Source organism: Cebidichthys violaceus, unplaced genomic scaffold (assembly GCF_023349555.1).
Source record: "Cebidichthys violaceus isolate CVI_PGR_0920_01 unplaced genomic scaffold, fCebVio1.0.p SCAF_2, whole genome shotgun sequence".
Lineage (NCBI taxonomy): Eukaryota > Metazoa > Chordata > Actinopteri > Perciformes > Stichaeidae > Cebidichthys > Cebidichthys violaceus.
The window spans coordinates 20,021,329-20,041,070 of record NW_027176372.1 but is presented as its reverse complement, the minus strand read 5'-3'; the positions used below and the strand labels follow the sequence as shown (position 1 = coordinate 20,041,070).

Sequence of the window (19,742 nt, the reverse complement as noted above, 5' to 3'; positions counted from 1 at the left end):
TTTCATCCAAGTATAGTATGTAATTTATTCAACAGGTTTGTCTTTCAGTCTGAATCCATTCATGGCTTCCCACCTTTGAAATGGGAGCAGGCAGGCGGGGAAGACATCTGCCTTGCTTTTAATGGGTATCGCAAATGTTTCAGTAATTCCACTCCACCTGAAACTTCCCTCCCCTTCAGCACACTCCCAAATTACAGCATTGGAATGAAGCGGGGACTCTTAGCCCTGCAGTACGTTAGTATTTTCCCCAGCAAAGAGGATCGGAAAGATTCCTCCTGTGGGCTTGCATCATGGAGGCCAGCAGTAAATCCAGCAGTCAACAGATTCTGTGGAAAGATGTGAGTCCATTTTTTCTTTTCTTTTTATGTTTGATTTATTGCACTTATCTTAATTGCAAAAAAAAAACAATTTTTTAACATTTAGTGTCTTCGTGAATACTGTGCAGCATTTTAGGTCACTACAGTGTCAAGAAAGTGAGAGCTCCCTTTAACTTTTACAGCTCAATAAATGAAGTGCAAGTGGCAGCAATGGTGGTTTAAAAGTGGGGAGGGGGATCCTGTGATATTTTAGTGTAAGCTTGAAGTAAAATGTCAGAATTTCTCTTTTTTGAAATCAAAAAGAAGCTGCTGCTTGATCTTTTGCTCAGTGATCTGAGTTTTCTCAGAATAGTAATTTCTCAATCTAATTCTTTTTGGCTTTTCACCTTGGCTTCCTGTCTTTATTTCCACTCTTATATTCGGTCTCACCTGAACCATTGCATTTGCTTTATATCTAGAATATCCTTCCTTCTCACATGCAAGCAGCATTCAAATATACAAGTTTAGTACCTCCACAGAACATTATTATCTTTTTATATGTACTGTATATGAAAGAAAAAAAACATTTAACGTCCATCAAAGAAAAGGCAAGTATTCCTACATACTCATTATGACTACACTGTAGGTTATGGATGGAGAATGATGATGATTAAGAAATCCCCTGTTGCTTCATATTTTAGAATAGTTTTCACAGGAATTTGTATGCTTATATGAGCATACCCAAGAGTAATAAACCACTGCCTCGGCTTGTTGGTTATGTAGGCTACTTCTGTTTTTTTTTTTCTCTTGAGGAAGTGCCTCCTCCCTGCATGATAACAGCAGGGGGCTCCAGGCACTCTTCCTCACAAAGCCCAAGAGGAATTGACTGGCTGATTCTGAACTCCTAAACCCTTTAAACACTATAGTTGGCGAGTGCTGTGCTCTCAGACTGCTCTCTCTGTCTCCATCCATGCCTTTATTTCTGTCTGTCTGTCTGTCTGTCTGTCTGTCTGTCTGCCTGTCTGTCTCTCAATCCCACCTTCTTCCTCTGAGTATTCAAGATTCAAAGCACAGGCAGGGAGAGAGGTTTGTCCTCTGGTTAAGTTTCCACTGCTTATGCAACCTGCCACAGGAGAGCAGAGGATTTCAGCCACCATCTTTTTTTTTCCTCCACTCTAAAAAAAATCACAATAAAAGGAATTTCTGGCCCTCAGCTTGTTGGACTCTGTTTTTTATTATGCCTTCGGTATGTCTCTAAAATATCAAATAAAGAATGGTAACAATGTTAGAATTCTTTAATTGCAAAAGGTTTAGTTTCCGTTTTTAGGGGGCTATCTCGAATAATATGTCCTTTGTCCTTCCCCAAAGACATGCTGCTAATGGATTTACCAATCATAAATTCAATCCAACAAGCACACAGTATAACTATGTCATTATTGCTGTATGCTATTTTCTCACGGACATCACGCCACCTATACTAATAAAATAGGTTATAAAAAGGCTATGTGAAATGTATTTTTCAGGACTATTTGGGATAGTTATTTTAGCATTATACAATTCAAAATGTCAGAAAAAAACATACACCTATTATTTAAAAATGAATACTACATATTATTTTAAGACTAACCTGTTAAAGTTCAGCCTAATCTACTGCAACAGCCTCCGACACAATAGAAAACCAAAGCTGCTTTATCATCATTTAAAAAAGACACAAAGATAAGCAACACCAATTTTGCTAATTGAAGTTGGTTCCATTTTTTTTAATTTTACATATCTCCTTTTCTGTTGTCCTCTGAGACTTTCAAAAGGGTCCAGTGTGAATGAGAGGCTTTCATTTCTCCCTGCTGGAGCTCTGGGGGAACAAAAGCCTGTCTTTTTCTTAATTTCTGGCCTTGAGCCTGGGGAGTTAACTACAGCGGGCAGAGTTCTCATTCGAGGAAAAGTTTAATAAATGTAACCTTTCTGTGGCACTTGTGGCAGTCTGTCCTTCCCTGCACTTGGCATGGGGATGGTTATATTTTTGTCATTAGTAGCCTCATTGGTGGATACATTTTGCAAGACAGACCAATTCAAATGGCATATCTTTGTATTAAATGCAAAACTGATAAAAAAAAAATAAAAGGAAAAGAGAAAGGAGGACATATCAATTCAGACTTAAAAATGACATATTAAAGCAACAGTTGGACATTTTGGGAAATATGCATATAAGCTTTTTTGCTGAGAGTTAGATTAGAGGATTGATACCACTCTCATATATCTTCGTTAAATAGAGTTGTGAAGTGGGGGGGAAATATGTCAGGCGTCTCTTGTTCCGAATGTGTTATAAAAGCCCAACTCATTTTTCCCATAGTGATAGATGACAGTTGGAGCACTTGTACAGGTTGGATGGATATTAAACACTTCCAGTTAAATCATCAGTACGAACAACTACATCAAGTAATGTAAATACAGAGCGGGGGGAAAACATTTCCCCCATCAGGAGCTCCTCTCTTTAGCTTAGCATCTGCAAAGCTAAATAATTAACATGTCATACCCTACAAAAGTCAAAGACTTAAAAACAACAAAATGGTGTTTTACAGGGGATTATGTGAGGTAACCAACCACATATTGTTAAACAAAGGAGACTTCACTAACATGGACCACGCCAATAACAGTATGAGTTTCGAGGTTTATTGCATGATGGAATGATTGTTAGATTTCGGAAGCTGAAGGAGTATGGATAGAGGTAGAGGGATGAAGGGATGTTGGGTAGGGATAGAGGTAGAGGGATGAAGGGGTCAGGGTAGAGGGATGAAGGGGTCAAGGTAGAGGGTTGAAGGGGTCGAGGTAGAGGGATGAAGGGGTCAAGGTAGAGGGATGAAGAGGTTGAGGTAGAGGGATGAAGGGATCAAGGTAGAGGGATGAAGGGATGTAGGGTTGGAATAGAGGTAGAGGGATGAAGGGGTGTAGGGGTAAAGGGATGAAGGGGTCAAGGTAGAGGGATGAAGGGATGTAGGGTCGAGGTAGAGGGATGAAGGGATGTAGGGTTGGAATAGAGGTAGAGTGATGAAGGGGTGTAGGGGTAGAGGGATGAAGGGGTCGAGGTAGAGGGATGAAGGGATGTAGGGTCGAGGTAGAGGGATGAAGGGGTGTAGGGGTAGAGGGATGAAGGGATGTAGGGTCGAGGTAGAGGGATGAAGGGGTGTAGGGGTAGAGGGTGAAGGGGTGTAAGGAAGAAAACGAGGAGGGTTGTAGAAGGGAGGTTAGATGTGAAAGCACAGTTGAAGAGGAAGTGAACGGGTTTGTTGTGCTTCAATACTTTGTGCACAAGAAATGAGCCCTGTTCTGGGCGTGGTCCCTGTTCCTGAACTAAGTTTGTGAAACTAAATATAATGTAGCAGATATAATAACATATAACAGAATTGTATCGATCTAACTCTTGACAAAAGGGCAAAAAAAGCGTATTTCCCAAAATGTTTACCTATTCTAGTTCTATTAACTTAAACATATACTTAACAGTCTGTGAGGTATATTGTTATGGTAGTTTGGGCCATTTATACAGCATACATATACAATGTTTGTATACACCATATATAATATTGGACCGACATTGTTTGCAGGTTGAGATGGAAAAAGAGAAGAAGACCAAGTACCACGCTTACCAACGAGTGGCTCTGGTTCTGGCTCTGGTCTTCCTTGTTTTGGCTCTCTGTGTTTTCAGCCTGAGATATCTGTGGAGCCCCAGTCTGGGGAAGGTAAGACTAAATATCACCTAATTGTTTACCAATCATCAGCCTTATTTCAACTGTTGTAACTGTGTTCCTCAGATGAAAGCCGCATCAGCAAATCATACAGGTTCTCTCAAAGAAAAAACAAATTACACGAGTAAGGAAATGGACAGCCACACAAAGAGCCAAAGGCAGTCTCTGAAGTCTCTATTGTGTTCTGCTAGATTAAAAAGATGTGTGGGCTATGGAAAAGACAGTCGTGTTTTGCTCTGTTCGTGTTTTGGCTGTCAGATCTGTAATTTCATGAATTCTTGTACCAAACCACAAACCACTTTTTACTGCTGCAAATGTTTCCCTGTGGCAGTTATCTACTTTCTGCTCACATTGTAAACATCTTCTCACAATGACTGATCCTGATAACTCAAAGCTGACCTTAATTGCTGTTGACCAGAGTGGCTGCCGCAGGACTGGAACCTCTTGGCAATGTAATTGGGATAAACACTTGTCCTGGACATTCATCTTGTGAAATCCAATTCAATCACACTTGATGGAGAATGTTTTCACTTGGCTCCTTTCCCCTGATTTACCCAAGGGGCCAAAAAAAAAGCTAATTTACACAAGCCAGGGGGAAAAAGGCATCAATAATTTTACAACCAGATATTGGAAGCTCTACAAGTTGCAAATGAGAGAAAATGAATACAACGGAATGATGGGTAAAATTGAGCACATACTGTATATTCCAAACCTGAATGCATAATTCTGCTTTGTGTGTACTGTGTGTCATGAGGTGAACAGAGAGAAATGTACCCCGCAGAATGTCCCTTGGTGTAATACCAACATCTTTCTAATGCCTATAACAAGCATTATTTCAAAAACCCTTTGCCACCATTCTGCTTTTTCTGCGTCCATTAAGATGCACATCACAAGTACTGACAGTCTCTTCTACACTCAGGTTAACCAAGGTTCATCTGCACTTCCTGTGTAGCCGGTATTGTCCATGTTCTCTCCTTTCAACATAGATATGAATCACCTTTGAGCCATCTCCTTTGTCCTTGTTAAATATTTCATGCCGGAGGTAGAGCAGTCATTATTTCTATTTTAATAAGCTGTGATCATTCTCACGTGGTACAAAATGTGTTGATGGCAGAGGTTGCCCAGGTGATGAATATCAAACCTGCAGACCATGGGCTTTGCTTTAATGGGGTCTTGAGGGGGAGGCTAATTCTCTGGCCTCCCCATCAGTGAGTGAGATGGAGCCACTTCAAAGGAGAATCACCTGTCTGTCAGATGAGAAGGAAGCTCCCTCACACACACAGCAGGACAGTACAACTCAGCTATGTATCCTCGGAAAAGCTTTCTGAAGACTACTCCGAAGGTAAAGAGATGGATTGATACACTGATGGATGGATGGATGGATGGATTCGCTCTCCCGCATCAATGTGGCAGCTTGTTTGGTGAACTGCTATTGGGTGCAATGCAGCAGGACATTCTACTAACCAGCTAATCCTGAGCAGCATCTGGCAAAATGTATAGACTCTGGGCAGCAGAGCAAAATCATTTATTTTAGGAAACAGTTGAGTGGGGGTTGTTTTTTTATTTGAGCACAAAGATGAGCATTCTGGTGATAACTCAAATTCAAACTTAATTAAAGTAAAGTGCTTCCGTCAGAGTCCTTGAACATACAGACTATATTAGGATTAATACAACAAGGACATACAGAGTCATGTAACCATGGTTATAATGATTATAATTACTTTGCCCAGCGCTAGGCTGCCCAGAAACATGCTCAAATCAAGACTCACCATGTATGCATGATCCTTCTAAAACATAATGTATCGCATAGAGTCCCCTAGTTGACTTAAGTACTCTTTAAAACTGCACAAATCAATATTTCTATCTATGAACAATGCGTCAAATGAGTATTTGTAATGGGAAGTCATTTGTAGTGACAAACACACTGAAAATATCCAATTCTACAACAGAGCAATTTTTACTGTCTTTCAGCTCATTGGTTTGGTTTTACGGTGCACAACTTTACCGTTTTGGCTCTCAAAAGCATCGTTTCCAGCTGCAGCAGGCAGCTGTTTTCATTAAAAAGCTCTGATAAACTCACTGTACACTATCTGCTGATCACTAAGAGGCTGACAGACAAACTTAGCTGGTGAACAGTTTGGTACATTTAGCAGCCAAAGAGCTCGGCATTTCCCCGAGGAGGAGTTGTAGACAGAAGCAGAGCTAAAAAGAAGAGTGCATATGGGACTTACATTTGCAGGTGGACAGAAATGCATCCCCAAATGAATGTTAATGTTGCCATAGAAACCTAATAGGATGATAATAAGAATTTTAATTAATGCCGGTTTAAGGCACATATGGAATATTTAAGGTGAAGAGGTTGTGTCTTCCCTCAAAGAACCTTGGTTACAAGTAACATAATGTTAACGCACCATCACTATTATAGTACAAAAGTGAATTGTCAATTAGCCAGTTGATGAAAACTTGTACTCTTGCTTTCTAATACGGAAAAAAAAAATAGCAGCAAACACTGTCAGTGTGTTAATTACCACATTTCAGAGTGAGCACACGGCATAAGTGAAAATCATTGCAAAAGAAAAGAGTGTGTAGGAACAGATTCACAAGTGAAAAACAAGTTTATAGAGAAACTTCCTCATGTGGTCCCTGCTCAGTTTGAAATCTGCTCTTCCTCCAGCTGTTTTGACAGATTCTGAACATTGTGAACCTGAGACTGTGAGAGGTGCAAACATCCTTTTCACAGTTCAAAAACGAAAGAGGCACAGGAGCACACTATGAAGTACTCAGTGTTACTTAAAAAGGTGGCGTTGAGTCTACTTCCAAGACTTTGTGTGAAGGATCGAAACCGACAAATCTGAGAATGAACAGCTTTGGAGATAACAAGCAGAGGAAACCCTAATGCTGACTTAGATTTAATTACAAAAAACATTGATTACAAAATGTATTCTGCTGCTAAAAATCGGTTCTCGCGCGCTCTCAAAACGCGAATTGCATATTGACGAATGCTTAAATTACTTTTGTGCCCAGTCAACAGTTTAACTCATGTACTTGCACTAAACAATTACTACTAGCCATCACTCAAACAAAAGAAACACACAAATTGCATATCACACATTACATAGAGCTTTGAGCTCAGCATTTCTAATTAAAAGTTGAAACCGCAGCACGACTGCAGCCACGAATGCCTTCTCGCAGTTTACAGCAGCAACGTGACCTCATGCACCCAGCTTTTTTACAAATAACCACAGAAAGGTAATTTGCTCTGTGCATTGTATTTCAATATGACACGATAACCGCTTGGGATCTTCTTTTAATTACCTGAAAACATATGTTGTTACACAGGCCTGGGGAAGATAGTTTGCCATCACTTTCTCTGCCGGTGTGTGTGTGTGTGTGTGTGTGTGTGTGTGTGTGTGTGTGTGTGTGTGCGTGTGTGTGTGGGCGTGGTTGTGCTTGTACGCATGTGATTGTGTATGCATCAGTGTGCATTGTGTGTTCAAGTGTGTAGATTAGGTGCCTCTGCATTCTCTTTTGGCTTACGGCAAATTTCTGTTTACTATGTGCTCGTTATTGTTCTGGGCCACAAGTCTCACTGGGGGATTTTGCCTCCTTGTAAATTAATCCTCTGTTATTACCAGTTTACTTCAGCAACTCCGTGAAAATAGAATCTGGCTGGTGAATCCAAGAGAACAGTGAGAATAATTTGCCTTGAAGAAATGACTTTTAAAAATCGTAAAGAATAACATCTAGACGTTGAAGCCTGCTGTGTGTGTGTGTGTGTGTGTGTGTGTGTGTGTGTGTGTGTGTGTGTGTGTGTGTGTGTGTGTGTGTGTGTGTGTGTGTGTGTGTGTGTGTCTGTCTGTAGTGCACAGAATCCAAAATCTAAATGTTCATATTATTAGATTTGACATATTTGGTGCTATTATTAATTCATGAACCACTTTGAGCGAGATTATCTGCAAACCAGCAGCCAGGCAACAGAGCAAATGTGAACCTGTAAAAATTGTAAACCATTTTTTTTTTTCCTGTGGAATATTGAAGAGCTCACAGGTGTTGTTGGTCTGTTTGGAAAAACTGCCTGTGAAATACATGAATGTCAGACCTGAGGAAAGTGCTCCATTATTCAAGCTGAAATTGCATTGCTCACCTTGATGCCTTTCCCTCTCCGGGCCCAAGGTAGAGCTGCTGAGTTGTCGCTCCTGATGGCCTCTTAAATGCCTCACTGTCAGGACCGGCTTCTTTAATGAACACTGCTGCGCCTGCTGCTTTCCGCTGGTCACAGGTGTATGGCTTTTCAAGGCCAAGCGCCCCTTTGTTTATTTATTGCTAGTAGGCTGTGTATACCCAACTGTCCCCTCAGTGTCCAGATGTCAACATGCAACAGGGGAGAGAGAGACAAGATTTGATCATGATATGATTCCATTGTCCCTTTTTTTCTTCTTTTCTTACTATGTCTCCAAGAACCAAACGAGACAGTGCTAACTTCTCCTTACGCTGTTTGTTTACTCAGACCTGTGTAGAGGAAATATTATTCTGGGGAGGCAACAGGGCTTATCTAAACAGCTGCTTTGGCAAGACGTTTTTTTGGGCGGGCCTGCCCCTCAGTCTGTTATCTTCTCTGATTTTACACGTCAGGCCCATTCATTCATTAGCAGGCCAGTGTTCACTGGTGTTTCTCCCTGGCTGTTAAATTAGGCCGCTATGGGTTCCCTCCTAAAAAGATGCATTATGCCGTCGACTCGGGGAGCAGTCAGGAGGAGGGAGGGAGGGAGGGGATGTAGACGGGGAAGAACAAAAGAGAGTTGTTTTAAAATGTTGCCAGTGGAGTGCCTGAGGTAGGAAGGCTTCATGGCGGTTGTGGCACATTGCCTTCTTCTGGGACGGTGACTGCTACAGAGAGCGTGACAGCACTGCAAAGCCCACCGGGAGTTATTTATTGTTCCATACAGCACTTTAGTGCATCTGTGTTTTTCTTTTTAGAAGCTAGAATAATGTGGGTGTAGAAAAGATCAGCATCTTAATTGCCTGTAGTTAATTTTGCCAATCCACCAGCAGCTCATGAGCAGCATGTTGTATGTACAGTGTGGTGGGTAAACAGACACAAATGCTTGCCTTTTTTTTTTTTTTTCCCAGACTTTTTTCGTTTCTCTCTCCTCTCTCTTCTCTCACCATTGTGACTGCCAAGAAGACTCCTCTGCTCTGTTGTACAATTTAGAATGTGATTGAGCTTTCACATCCACTTTCACTCGCCCAGTAAGTCTGCACCGCTTATAGCCTCGGCATGCATTCCCAGCCGCAATGCTGAGGCAGAGAAGTGAACAGCAGACTGGAAATACTCTTGTTCATATGTCCTCTCTCAATGTATTTGAGGTTATACATCAGATATTTTTGCTATTATGTTCGGCATACAGGATACTCTGATGGATCATGATTTTAGAAATTAGTAAATCTCTATTCCCAACGAAAAGTCTGTTATGTCAGAGGGCTTGGTTATATGTCAGCTTGTATTGCATTGACTTTTTGCGAGTTTGCGCCATTAGTCACCTTGCTCAATATGTGAGGAGAGAAGAGGCATCTACATCATCTCTTCAGGTTTGTCTGGCGCTCAGTCTAACACTTCATGTTGATTAACCTTAGCTGATCAGTCTTTTTTATGCGAGAAAATTAGAACTTGTAACAGCTCTAAAAGTTGGAATGCTAGCTAATTATAATGACAGCATCCAGACCTGCCAGGCTTATTAAAGCTCTTTTTTTGGTGAAATAAACATTAAAAAACCAGCACAAGATAACACACTTTTAGAGGGAGATCTTTCATCCAGTGAAACTTCAAGTGTTTACTCAGGAAATGAGCAAAGTAAACCAGACAGCTTAGTTTTTAGAGCTGTAATGAACCTCATTAATGATGATGTATTCATTCCAGATGTTAGGAATCCATAAGTCAAGGAATAAAAAATGATTAACTAGCATGCTGGATAATGCAGCAAGTGGGCTGACCTACTGAGACGTACTGATGGTATCGCTTCAATTTCTCGTGACAGTAAAAATAAAGGATGTGTTACTATCAGAGGGCTCTAAAATAGAACTTTATTATTTAAAAGTCTTCTTGTGAACAAACACAGTTTACATGAATGTAAAGTTATTTTTGTCATTGTGCTGGTAAACTCTACAGGGCACCTTAAAGTAAGTAATCCACAATAAACTGTTTAGGGGAGTGTGTGGGAGGGGGATGTAGTAGATCTTTTTCACGGCTAAACACCTTAACCCTGTTGTAAATAATAACACTATTGCTTACTGCATTGCATTGAGTTATCAATGTGTGTGCTTTTCCTGATAAGTCAAAAATGTCTGCTGTGAAACAGGTCAATGATTCTCAATAAAAAAAAAACTGTAGTTTCAAGTTGGAAAGGCTGTAAAGATTCAGAGTAGCTAGACTTATTCAAAGCAAAACAACATGTTTAAGTACTAGTTGGACAGATCATCGACAAAAAATGGTGATGCTCATAAAGCAAAAATGTCAATATTGTCAAGACCGGCACGGAGGGCCATGGCCATTTAGCCCAAGTGGACAGCCTGCGTACGTCCAAGTGATGAGCAAACAGGCACAACAGGCTGTCACAGCTCGGGAAGGTGGACTTTTTTTCTAAAAAATTCTCCATTATGGCAAAGATGAATTGTTCCTTCATACAGAAACTAATAAGAACCATGCATAAAAGATCAAAGCAATCAAATATCTATCAATAAATGAATTCAAAACTATTATACAGTTAACTTATCCAGTGATTTATGTAATGCACTTTTAGAGGTGTAAACTGGTAAAGTTACACACATACCTTGTGTGAGGATGTTAAAACTCCAGTCCTGGTGTAAAAATGTATTTCTCAGTAAGAATGAATTTTGATATTAATATGTAGTGTACGACAGCATTGTTGTTAATTAAATCCTGCAACATTTCACCCAGGCTATTATTTGTTCCCGCCAGACAGCTAATGAGCCCCACATTATCTCAGCGAGAGACAAAAGCCCAGAGGACACACTGTACTCTAAGGAGTCTGAGACCCCTTGTGTAACTGGTTAGAAGAAAGCTGTGCTTCAGCGCTCACAGTGAGCAGAAAAAAAAAAATCAAAAACAACCATCATCCTCCTCCTACATTTAACACAAATTGAACCTTTCCATTTCATCCATTCACGTTGTAGCTACTGAGGCAGGTCAATGGGTCAGTCTCGCTGCCACCATGAATACCAGGAAAAGGATCTTGACAAGCTTTATCACCGTCAGATGACAAGGTGAAGTACATTTTCTGGGCAAATGAGACACAGCAGCCGAGCAGCAGCTGTCATCCATCATACTTGTGATGAGTGCTGGATAACTACACATCCACCACACTGTATGAAAAAGAAAAATTACTATACTTTGTACATTCAGATGCTTCAAAGTATGAGGCATTTTAAACATGAAGTGACTCTTTGGGCATCTATCGACTTCAAAAACTCATGATCACACACTGTGTGTGTCAAACACAGAGACACCGAAGTAGAACAAGTTGGACTAACAACATGGACACACATCATGTGCATTAGTCTCAATACTGCTAATGAGCATGGAACATTAGTAGCACTGACTAATCGATTCTGTAATGTATGGCGTTTAAACAGTCCAAGTATTTGCAAACAAAGTTACGTAATTCTTAAAACTCAATGCAAAAATGAATGCAGATTGATTTGCATCTGTAAATCTGTCTCTGTAAGTCTTTATCTATACCCGTTTACTGTAATTTACAACTTGTCTATCGTCATTTGTACATTTTTCAAAGGAAATTCCTTTGTGAATCTCCCCCATCTTGTGCAGATTCTTTTGAGACAGTTTTACTGCGCTGTTTCTCGCTAAATCCACAAGTGCAGGGAGCAAGTGACTCGTAAAATGTCACATGACTTGGGTCTTAAAAAACACAATGCAACTGACAAATCTGAAACTTGTGTGGAAGAAATATCACAGCAAATCAATAAACAGACAAGTAAGCTACGGGCTGATTACCAGTTAGTTATGATATGGTGATGTCACTCAATAATGTCTAACTTTAAGCCTTTAGATTCTATAAAACGATGAGTTGTATAGACATTAACCCCCCTAGTACTGTTGTCAAACGGGGAAATAAGTTATAGGGACCAAAACCATTTTTTGGGCAATTCTCGTGATCAATATATGACCAACATTTAAACTGAATATGTCCACCAACTGCGTTATTTACTCTGCTTGCGTTTATGTTAAGTTTTACTACTCTATCGTTTTTTTCTGTATTCCTCAATACAGCATGATGTTCATAGTGAATTATGGTCACATTTAGAGTAAAATAGACACAAAGCAGGGCATGCTTTAGGGCGTGGCTACCTTGTGATTGACAGGTAGCTACCACGGTCTGGGAGTCTTTTTTTTTCTTCAGTTGTGTTTAAGTTAATTGTTATTATTAATTATTAACATTTATCGGAGACTAAAATGTCTTATTCAGCATTTGGTTGCAAAAAGAAAACAAAATGTTGACAACAAAAAATTGAAATGGCAAAAGGCCAAAATGCCCTTCTCGGGGATTTAAAACCGTAGTCGCCAAACCAATGGGTGACGTCACTGTGACGAAGTTCACTTATATACAGTCTATGGATTTTACCGGTATGAAAAATATTGTTTTGATGCGTAAAACCTATGTAATGGAATCACTGAATCAGTAACCTATAAAGTGCTGACGACACAAAACGCAATTATATTGCTCCCTTAGTCATAAAAAAAAAAAAAAAACATGTCTTAGAAATGATGTGTAAACATAACAATAAATCTATCAGGGAAACTTAGATCTTATGTAGTCAAAGGTCCACCCTACATCCACCTCATTAGACAAATACAGTAAATCTCATGGTCGTTAATAAGTTGTCAACTCTAATCTTTGCAAAAACGACCTAATTAGTCTCTAAGTAAATCATCAATAAGTGTCTTCAGTTGCCAACCCTTGACCTCAACTGGACACTAACTGGTGGTTAATGGAAGTGACATTGGCTAATCATCGAGGAGGGCATTAAATGTGTAAACTAAAAAAAACCTTTTGGCCTCAAATCATACTGAGAGAAAACCTGCTCATTTACCTCATTCTGAGAGAGAAAGAAAGACCTATTGTCTGCTCCCTCTCTTCATGTTTTACTCCCAACCAGTGGCGGAAATACTGAAATACATTAATTAGCCCCTTCAAAGTGCTTAATTTGCATGTCTTTCATTAGTGGCTGACCGTGATGGACCATGTAGGTTTCCTAATAACTGAAAAACAGTCAAATAATGATGCTCTTGAGTTTTTCTTAATAGCATGAGACAATGTTCAGCTGTAAAGACGGACCCAGACCATTGGGAGCATAATGTGTTGTATTCTCCCATTGGGTCTTCAAAGTATTTTTCTGTGTTATTAAAAAGAGCAGCACTGACATGCAACCCACACAGGGGCCATGGCAACAGACCAAGAGCTTCTCATCAGTACCAATAGTCCCAGTGTGATAGCCCAGTGTCTCTGCATTGGACTATCACTCCCTCTTTTATTGTGTCTTCAAGGCAGAAGCATGGCGTAAACAATGTTTGAACAATTATGAGCCTGTATGTCTCCCAGAAGCTCTGTCAGGAATTGTTCTAACGGTCTACCTTGTTACAGACATCGCTGGCTTGTTCTATATGTTATAAGGTACAGACAAAGGAGTGGCGGGATATCATGTGTGTTATGATAAAAGAAGAGAGGTGCTCGCGCTCTTGTTGTAGCGATTCGGACTTTGATCATCACAACTAAACCGTGGAAGTCTGCAGAAGCAGCGGTTATTGGTGTTCGTAGCTGAAACGGCGTCTTGGCATTTTTGCAGTAAGCTGAATGTGGACCGGCTTTTATTGCTTTCCACGCACATATTTTTTTTTGTTTATCTTGGCACGCAAATAATGCACTTCACACACTGCTGATAAATAGCAAGGCAACTATCTATTGTCATCTGTTGGTAAATTGCCAGGGAATTTAAAATGTGTCACATTCCCAATATTGAGTAAACCCGAGCAAATGGAAAGCATTTTTGCCCTTTTGAACCATCAGAAGTTCAGCCTTCATTGACTTTTTACAAAATGCTACTTGGACTTTTTTTTCCTTTAGTAGCTTAAAAACTTTCCGGTTGCGGTGAATGCCATTCATCTGGCCAAATTATTGTCTTGTGTCTAAATTATCCAAATTACAGCCTTACAGCTCACACAAGCTGTTTCTTAAATGCCACTTAGCTGCTGGATCCCAGAGTGTGCTCTTGTTGATTTATTAGGAGGTAGAATGGCTGAAAACCAGCAGAGCGACAAGGAGACGGATCCACTTGAGGTCATTCACCTTGTGACTGTCAGCCTCATACTTCAGAGGCTTGCAGTTACTGCTTGCGGTCCTTTGTCTGTTGAAGTCTGTGAGATAACAATAAGCAACAGGATTCATTCAGCTCTGCTGACAAGCAGCAGATTGTTCTTCAGCTCGGCGCAGGGGTTACTACGCAGGGAAAGGCACAAAGGGAAGATGCAACATGGAACAATATGATGACAGGGAGAAAAAAAAAAATGGCACAACACAGTCAAAGCCCAGGCCTTTGTGTCGTTTAACTTCTATTAATTTTCTTTACTACTTTCTACTGGTTGTTGATACTGTGGAAACTGTCTTTCTCATGTTGGCTTGTGGTATTTGAGGGATGTTGCATCATTTGTTGAGCCCTAAAAAGGTGGTTTCACACCATCTTTAAAGGCCTTGTGAAGTCCCTCTGTTCTCTCTTACAGTTGGCAGGTGAAAATAAAAAAAAAAAAATGTAATACTCCTGGCCATTTTAGAGGCCATTTTTTCAACATGTTATTGAGGTGAAGTAAAAAGCCACTATTTCCTCTTTCTTGTTTATCTAGAGTTTGGCTGAATCTTGTTAAGTACAAGGTAGACAGATCTTTGACGGTGCACAAAATGTTGGAAGCAGATCAAACATTGGTTAAATGTATGTTAGCAGCTTTTCATTTTCATCCCAGGTTGATGTCACATTTGCTTGAGCACATAAGTTTGTGCCTTGTAAAGTTAAAGCTGCAAAAAAACAACAAAAAGAAGATAAAAAAGAAAGGAAAATATTTACTTTTTAAGCAAAAAGTCTGGGGAAAAAACCCTATTCCCCGAGCTGCTGTATAAAGAAAATACAACCCTTTGTTGTTTTCACTTTGATTTTTATTGAGATCATAGAAACAAAACGCATCGAACAACAATATGTCCCAGTCCGTGAGTTTGTTTCACAATAGTGTGTTGACCAAAAGTACTGAATAGCTCCCAAAGTTCCCCCTGCACTCCTCCCTCCTGAATGCAGCTCTATTATAGGCACAGTAGCACGTATCAAGGTGATTTATTGCCAGAGAGAGCTCAAGTTGTTTAAAATGACTGGTGTGATTAGTCATATATGCTTCAGAGCTGAAAAAGGGGTGCACAGTGCTCCTGTAAATTAACAGCAGCTGCAAACTGTAGTCGACCAAAGCAAGGTGGTCAAACGTGGTAAGCGGCAGAGTCGCCGAGGGACAGGGAGAGAAAGTGGGTCATTACATCCCTTTCAGCTACGAGTAGGCTGACAGAAGAGAAAGGTAGGCTATACGATAGAGATTCAGAGGCTCAGTGATGAATCGATTACCGCGACGGAAAAAAAACCCAAAAAAAACAGGAGAGGTATGATAGTCTGAGAGTTCTGCCAAAATTCCACTTGAGTTACTGCACAAATATGCTCCATATATTCCCACAGCCTCAGATATCTCCACGCTCCATTATTCAGACGGAATGGTGGTCCTGGAAAAACTTTTTTGTTGTTTTGTTTTTTTTAAAGGCATTATTTTCTCTTTCCTCCACTTTTTTAACCTGTAAACAAGATGCAGAAAACACTTTTACACTGAACCTCTAGCTTACCATTGAACCAACAGAGAAGAGCCAAGCAATGATTTTTAGGGTTTCTGGTATTTATCTGAGGCTCTTTAAAAAGGGACAGTTGGAGAAATATACTTATTTGCTTTATATCTGATCAAATGAGAAGACTGATACCAAGACTCTTATCTCTGTGCGGTAGGTATGGAGCTAGAGCTAGGAGGCGATTAACTTAGCTTAGCACAAATATTTGAAACAGGGGGAAAACAGCTAGCTTGGCTCAGTGAAAAGTAACAAAAAATGCATCTGCCAGCACATGTTAAGCGGGCAAATTAACACATTATATCTTATTTGTTTAATCCTTACACAAACAGGGATATAAAGACAAAAAAAAGTGATGTTAGAGGGACTTACGTGATAAACAACGTGTATGCATCCTTCTAGTTAGCTATAATAGGCTACAACTCTGAGTTTAGATTTCTATATATGAATTAAACAAACTAGTAAACTTAAGAGGTGGTGGTAGTCATATTTTGTACTTTCAAGAGAAGCAGGCTAGCAGTTTTCCACTGCTTCCAGGCTGCATCGATATCTAACTGTCTGCAAGAAAGCAAATAGCTGTATTTCCCAAAATGTTGCGTTGTATCTTTTTAAATCTTGGGAGAACTGACCATCTACATAACCTGCTGTATTTCTGTAAATAACTCAAATGGAAGAGTTCATATGTCTCAGTGATTCTTTACCAGACCGACGGCCATTTGCGCTACCCGACACCTAACGTTATCTGATACCAATCCGATTGAGGGCAGAAGACTCAAACCCATTACCTCGTGAGGCTCAAGCATTTTCACCTCCACTATGTCTATATAAACAGCATTTTTTTGGAGGGAAGCTTGTTGATAGACTTACAGTAATATGGTTTCCAGTCTGCTACACATTAAGGGAAAAATCCACTCTCGGATACTCTTACGCTGTTAAGTATCATCAGTTTGTGATGTTTAATGCACTTCAGGAGTGGGTTTTTGTGATGAAATGTCATAATTCCCTTTTTGGCAAATGCACTTTCTTTTAAAGTGTGGCTGCATTACGTTGTGGTCCATTGAGATTTCATTCAGCGTGGATTTAGTCTTCTCCAGTGGATTGGTGTGTTTATTGAACGTCAGTGCAAAATAGTGGGCTTAAAAGAAGCTTTTGCTCTTTGCTCCTGTAAGACTGACTCCAAAATCTGACCTTTATCACTGATGTTTGAGGTGTTTAAACTCCACTGGAGCTCTGCTAGAAATATCTGAGTTTCATCGTACAGTCTATGTGTTTAGCAAGTTGTCTGCTGAAATTAGAAAAATGAACCATCAAGCAACAAAATTGGCTCAGAAAGAAGGTACATGCGAGGTACATGGCCAGCAGCTGTTTGTTTAACAGTGTTAATGTGCTTTAGGAAGATGGCTCCATTAAGATTTTGCAACTTGACACGTTCTAGCTTATTCTTTGAAAGGCTAATGACCTTAGCATTTTCCTTAACTGGCCTTTGGCGTTGGCAGCTGTAAAACATTTTAACATCAAATTGATGCTTAAAGTAATTGCTTGGGTGAATTCCCAAAAGCACTTTAACCCCCACGCCAACCTAGTTTTAGCTTTCAATTTAATGCTACATAGGCCACACCACATACTCTTATTGTGATTTTTGTATGGCTTCCAAAAACATTAAGATACCACAAAAATGCAAGAGCTCAAGTATGCAACATCATAAATTTCAGCAAGATCAAAATAAGTTCAATTTTTTTTTTTTTTATGCCAGCGTAGTGGATAGTGAATATTCAAGGTTCCTTGGATGCTTGATTTAAAACATCCGTTGGTGTTTGTTGATGCTATTGATGATAAAACTTCCTGCAGATAAAAAGAGGGCTCAGTTTCTTAATTGCTTGCATGCCGCCATTTACCTCCACATATAACAAAACCACAGAAAAGGCTGGTGCTAATTACAATGCAGAAATGTTTCAGTGCCTAACAAATGTTTATATTTAGAGCTGGAGTCTGACTTTGCGTCCTCTCATTACACACTGACTGGGCCCATGCAGCTTTTCAGACAAAAGACTACATGCTTTGGCTTCATATTTGAAAGATTCCCCTGAATTTGCTTCCAAGAAAGCCTGACATGCTGGTTGTTGTATATTTTAAGTGACTAAAAATAAAAAATGGACAGAGAATTACATGAAATAAACACGTTCTTATCTTAAAAACTCCCAGCACAGGTTTTTTGTCATGACATCCAAGCGTTGGACCACTTCTGTCACCAGCACTTGGACATTCTGTTGCTTATGGCTAGTAACTGTCAACTAGTTACTGTTAATTTACTGTTGAGCTATTTGTTATGCATTTTCAACCCTGTCTTCTAGAAATGTTCAGATACAAACTTGTTTTGTGAAGTAAGTGATACATTTCATAGCGAGTTGGCCCGGGATCGAGGTAGGAAGTTATTGTCACTGTCTCCATTCAGGCTTCAATACTCAGTATGCAGTGGAGCAACATTGAGTTCCTTTAGTGCTACAATATAAAAAAAACAGAAAGGAAGTACAAAGACTGTAAAGTGGAAGTAAGTTGCTGCTTGGTGGATAGTGGGCATACGAAGTTCACAGTTTGCATCCTGAGTCCTGCATTAGGTTAAGTTAAACAACACACACACACACACTTTGGTTAAGGTGTTATTAATAATATATAAACTTGAATATTTCACGACTACAACAAGACCACAATCTTTCCCCGACTATAACAAGATCTTGTATTTTAAGAGTGGATAATGGAGGGAAAACAAATGGAATACATAGTCGGTAAACATTTTGCAGATACGTTCAGTATCTTCCTTTCAATTATGTTTTTATCATAGTTAGTAAATTACTTTTTTCAACTGAAGATTATGATGGAAATGTTTTTTCCATGACAATAAATTTCTGCTTCTGAGAACAAGATAGAGCCAATTTTCATTTCAGCTCTTTTGTTGGATGTAGTGGCCTTGCTAATGTTTGAATAGTGCGGAATCAGTTAACTGGTGGGAGGAAATACAAAGAAGTGGTTTTGAGGTAATTTGATGTAATATTTTGATTGTACAAAATATTCCCCTTTGTTTATTTGTGTAATATGTTAAAGTGGAGAGTAGGATTGCGGAAGAATTTTCAGGGGTGAATTTCAGTTCAGGTGGAAATGTATTAGATAATAGTTGTGGAGGGGAGCTGAAAATGTGTAGCACACTTTGAAAGTTTAAAAAAGGTCTTGAAATAAAAAAGCATTTGTGTCGTGTAAAAACTACAGGAGCAAAAAACTGTAGCTTGTCTGTCTGTAGAAAACCCTTGTAATGTTGTGTGGCTTTCTTCTCTTCTGTTCTGTTAGGAGCAAACCGCCTTTTTTGTTTCTTTCCTTTACCTACAATCGGTTGTGTAATCATTTACTGGTTAAAATCAATTTTAATACGCACAAATGTAAATGTACTCATTGACAAGGACGAGTGTCATCATAAAATGGCTGATGTACAGCCGCACACTGTATTGCTACAGTTTGCAACATGTTGCATTGTGTTGTATTCTGCTCGCTGTCACTTTGTCTTCAGTGAGATTGATGCTGTGCGCTGCCAGTGGGCTCATTTTACCCTGTACCAACTAAGTTGATGACGCATTAAGGACTGACCAGTATTTCCTAAATTGAATTCTCAGAGCTGGCGCCTGTCCAGAACCAGCTGCCTGTATTCAGGAAGCATCACCAAACTGCAGTCTGCATGTGTCTGGCAGCCGGAAAACATTCCTACT

At 39.7% G+C, this 19,742-nt stretch overlaps 1 protein-coding gene across 1 annotated transcript in view; it reads left to right on the top strand.

Moving 5' to 3' along the window:
- Nucleotides 1–263: 263 nt before the first annotated feature.
- tnmd (tenomodulin) overlaps nt 264–19,742 on the top strand; it is a 47,722-nt gene continuing 28,243 nt past the window's right edge. Inside the window, exons 1-2 of the mRNA XM_068715519.1 lie at nt 264–338; nt 3,896–4,030. Coding sequence (XP_068571620.1) covers nt 291–338; nt 3,896–4,030 — 183 coding nt within the window. The 5' untranslated portion in view covers nt 264–290. The remainder of the gene's footprint in view (nt 339–3,895; nt 4,031–19,742) is intronic.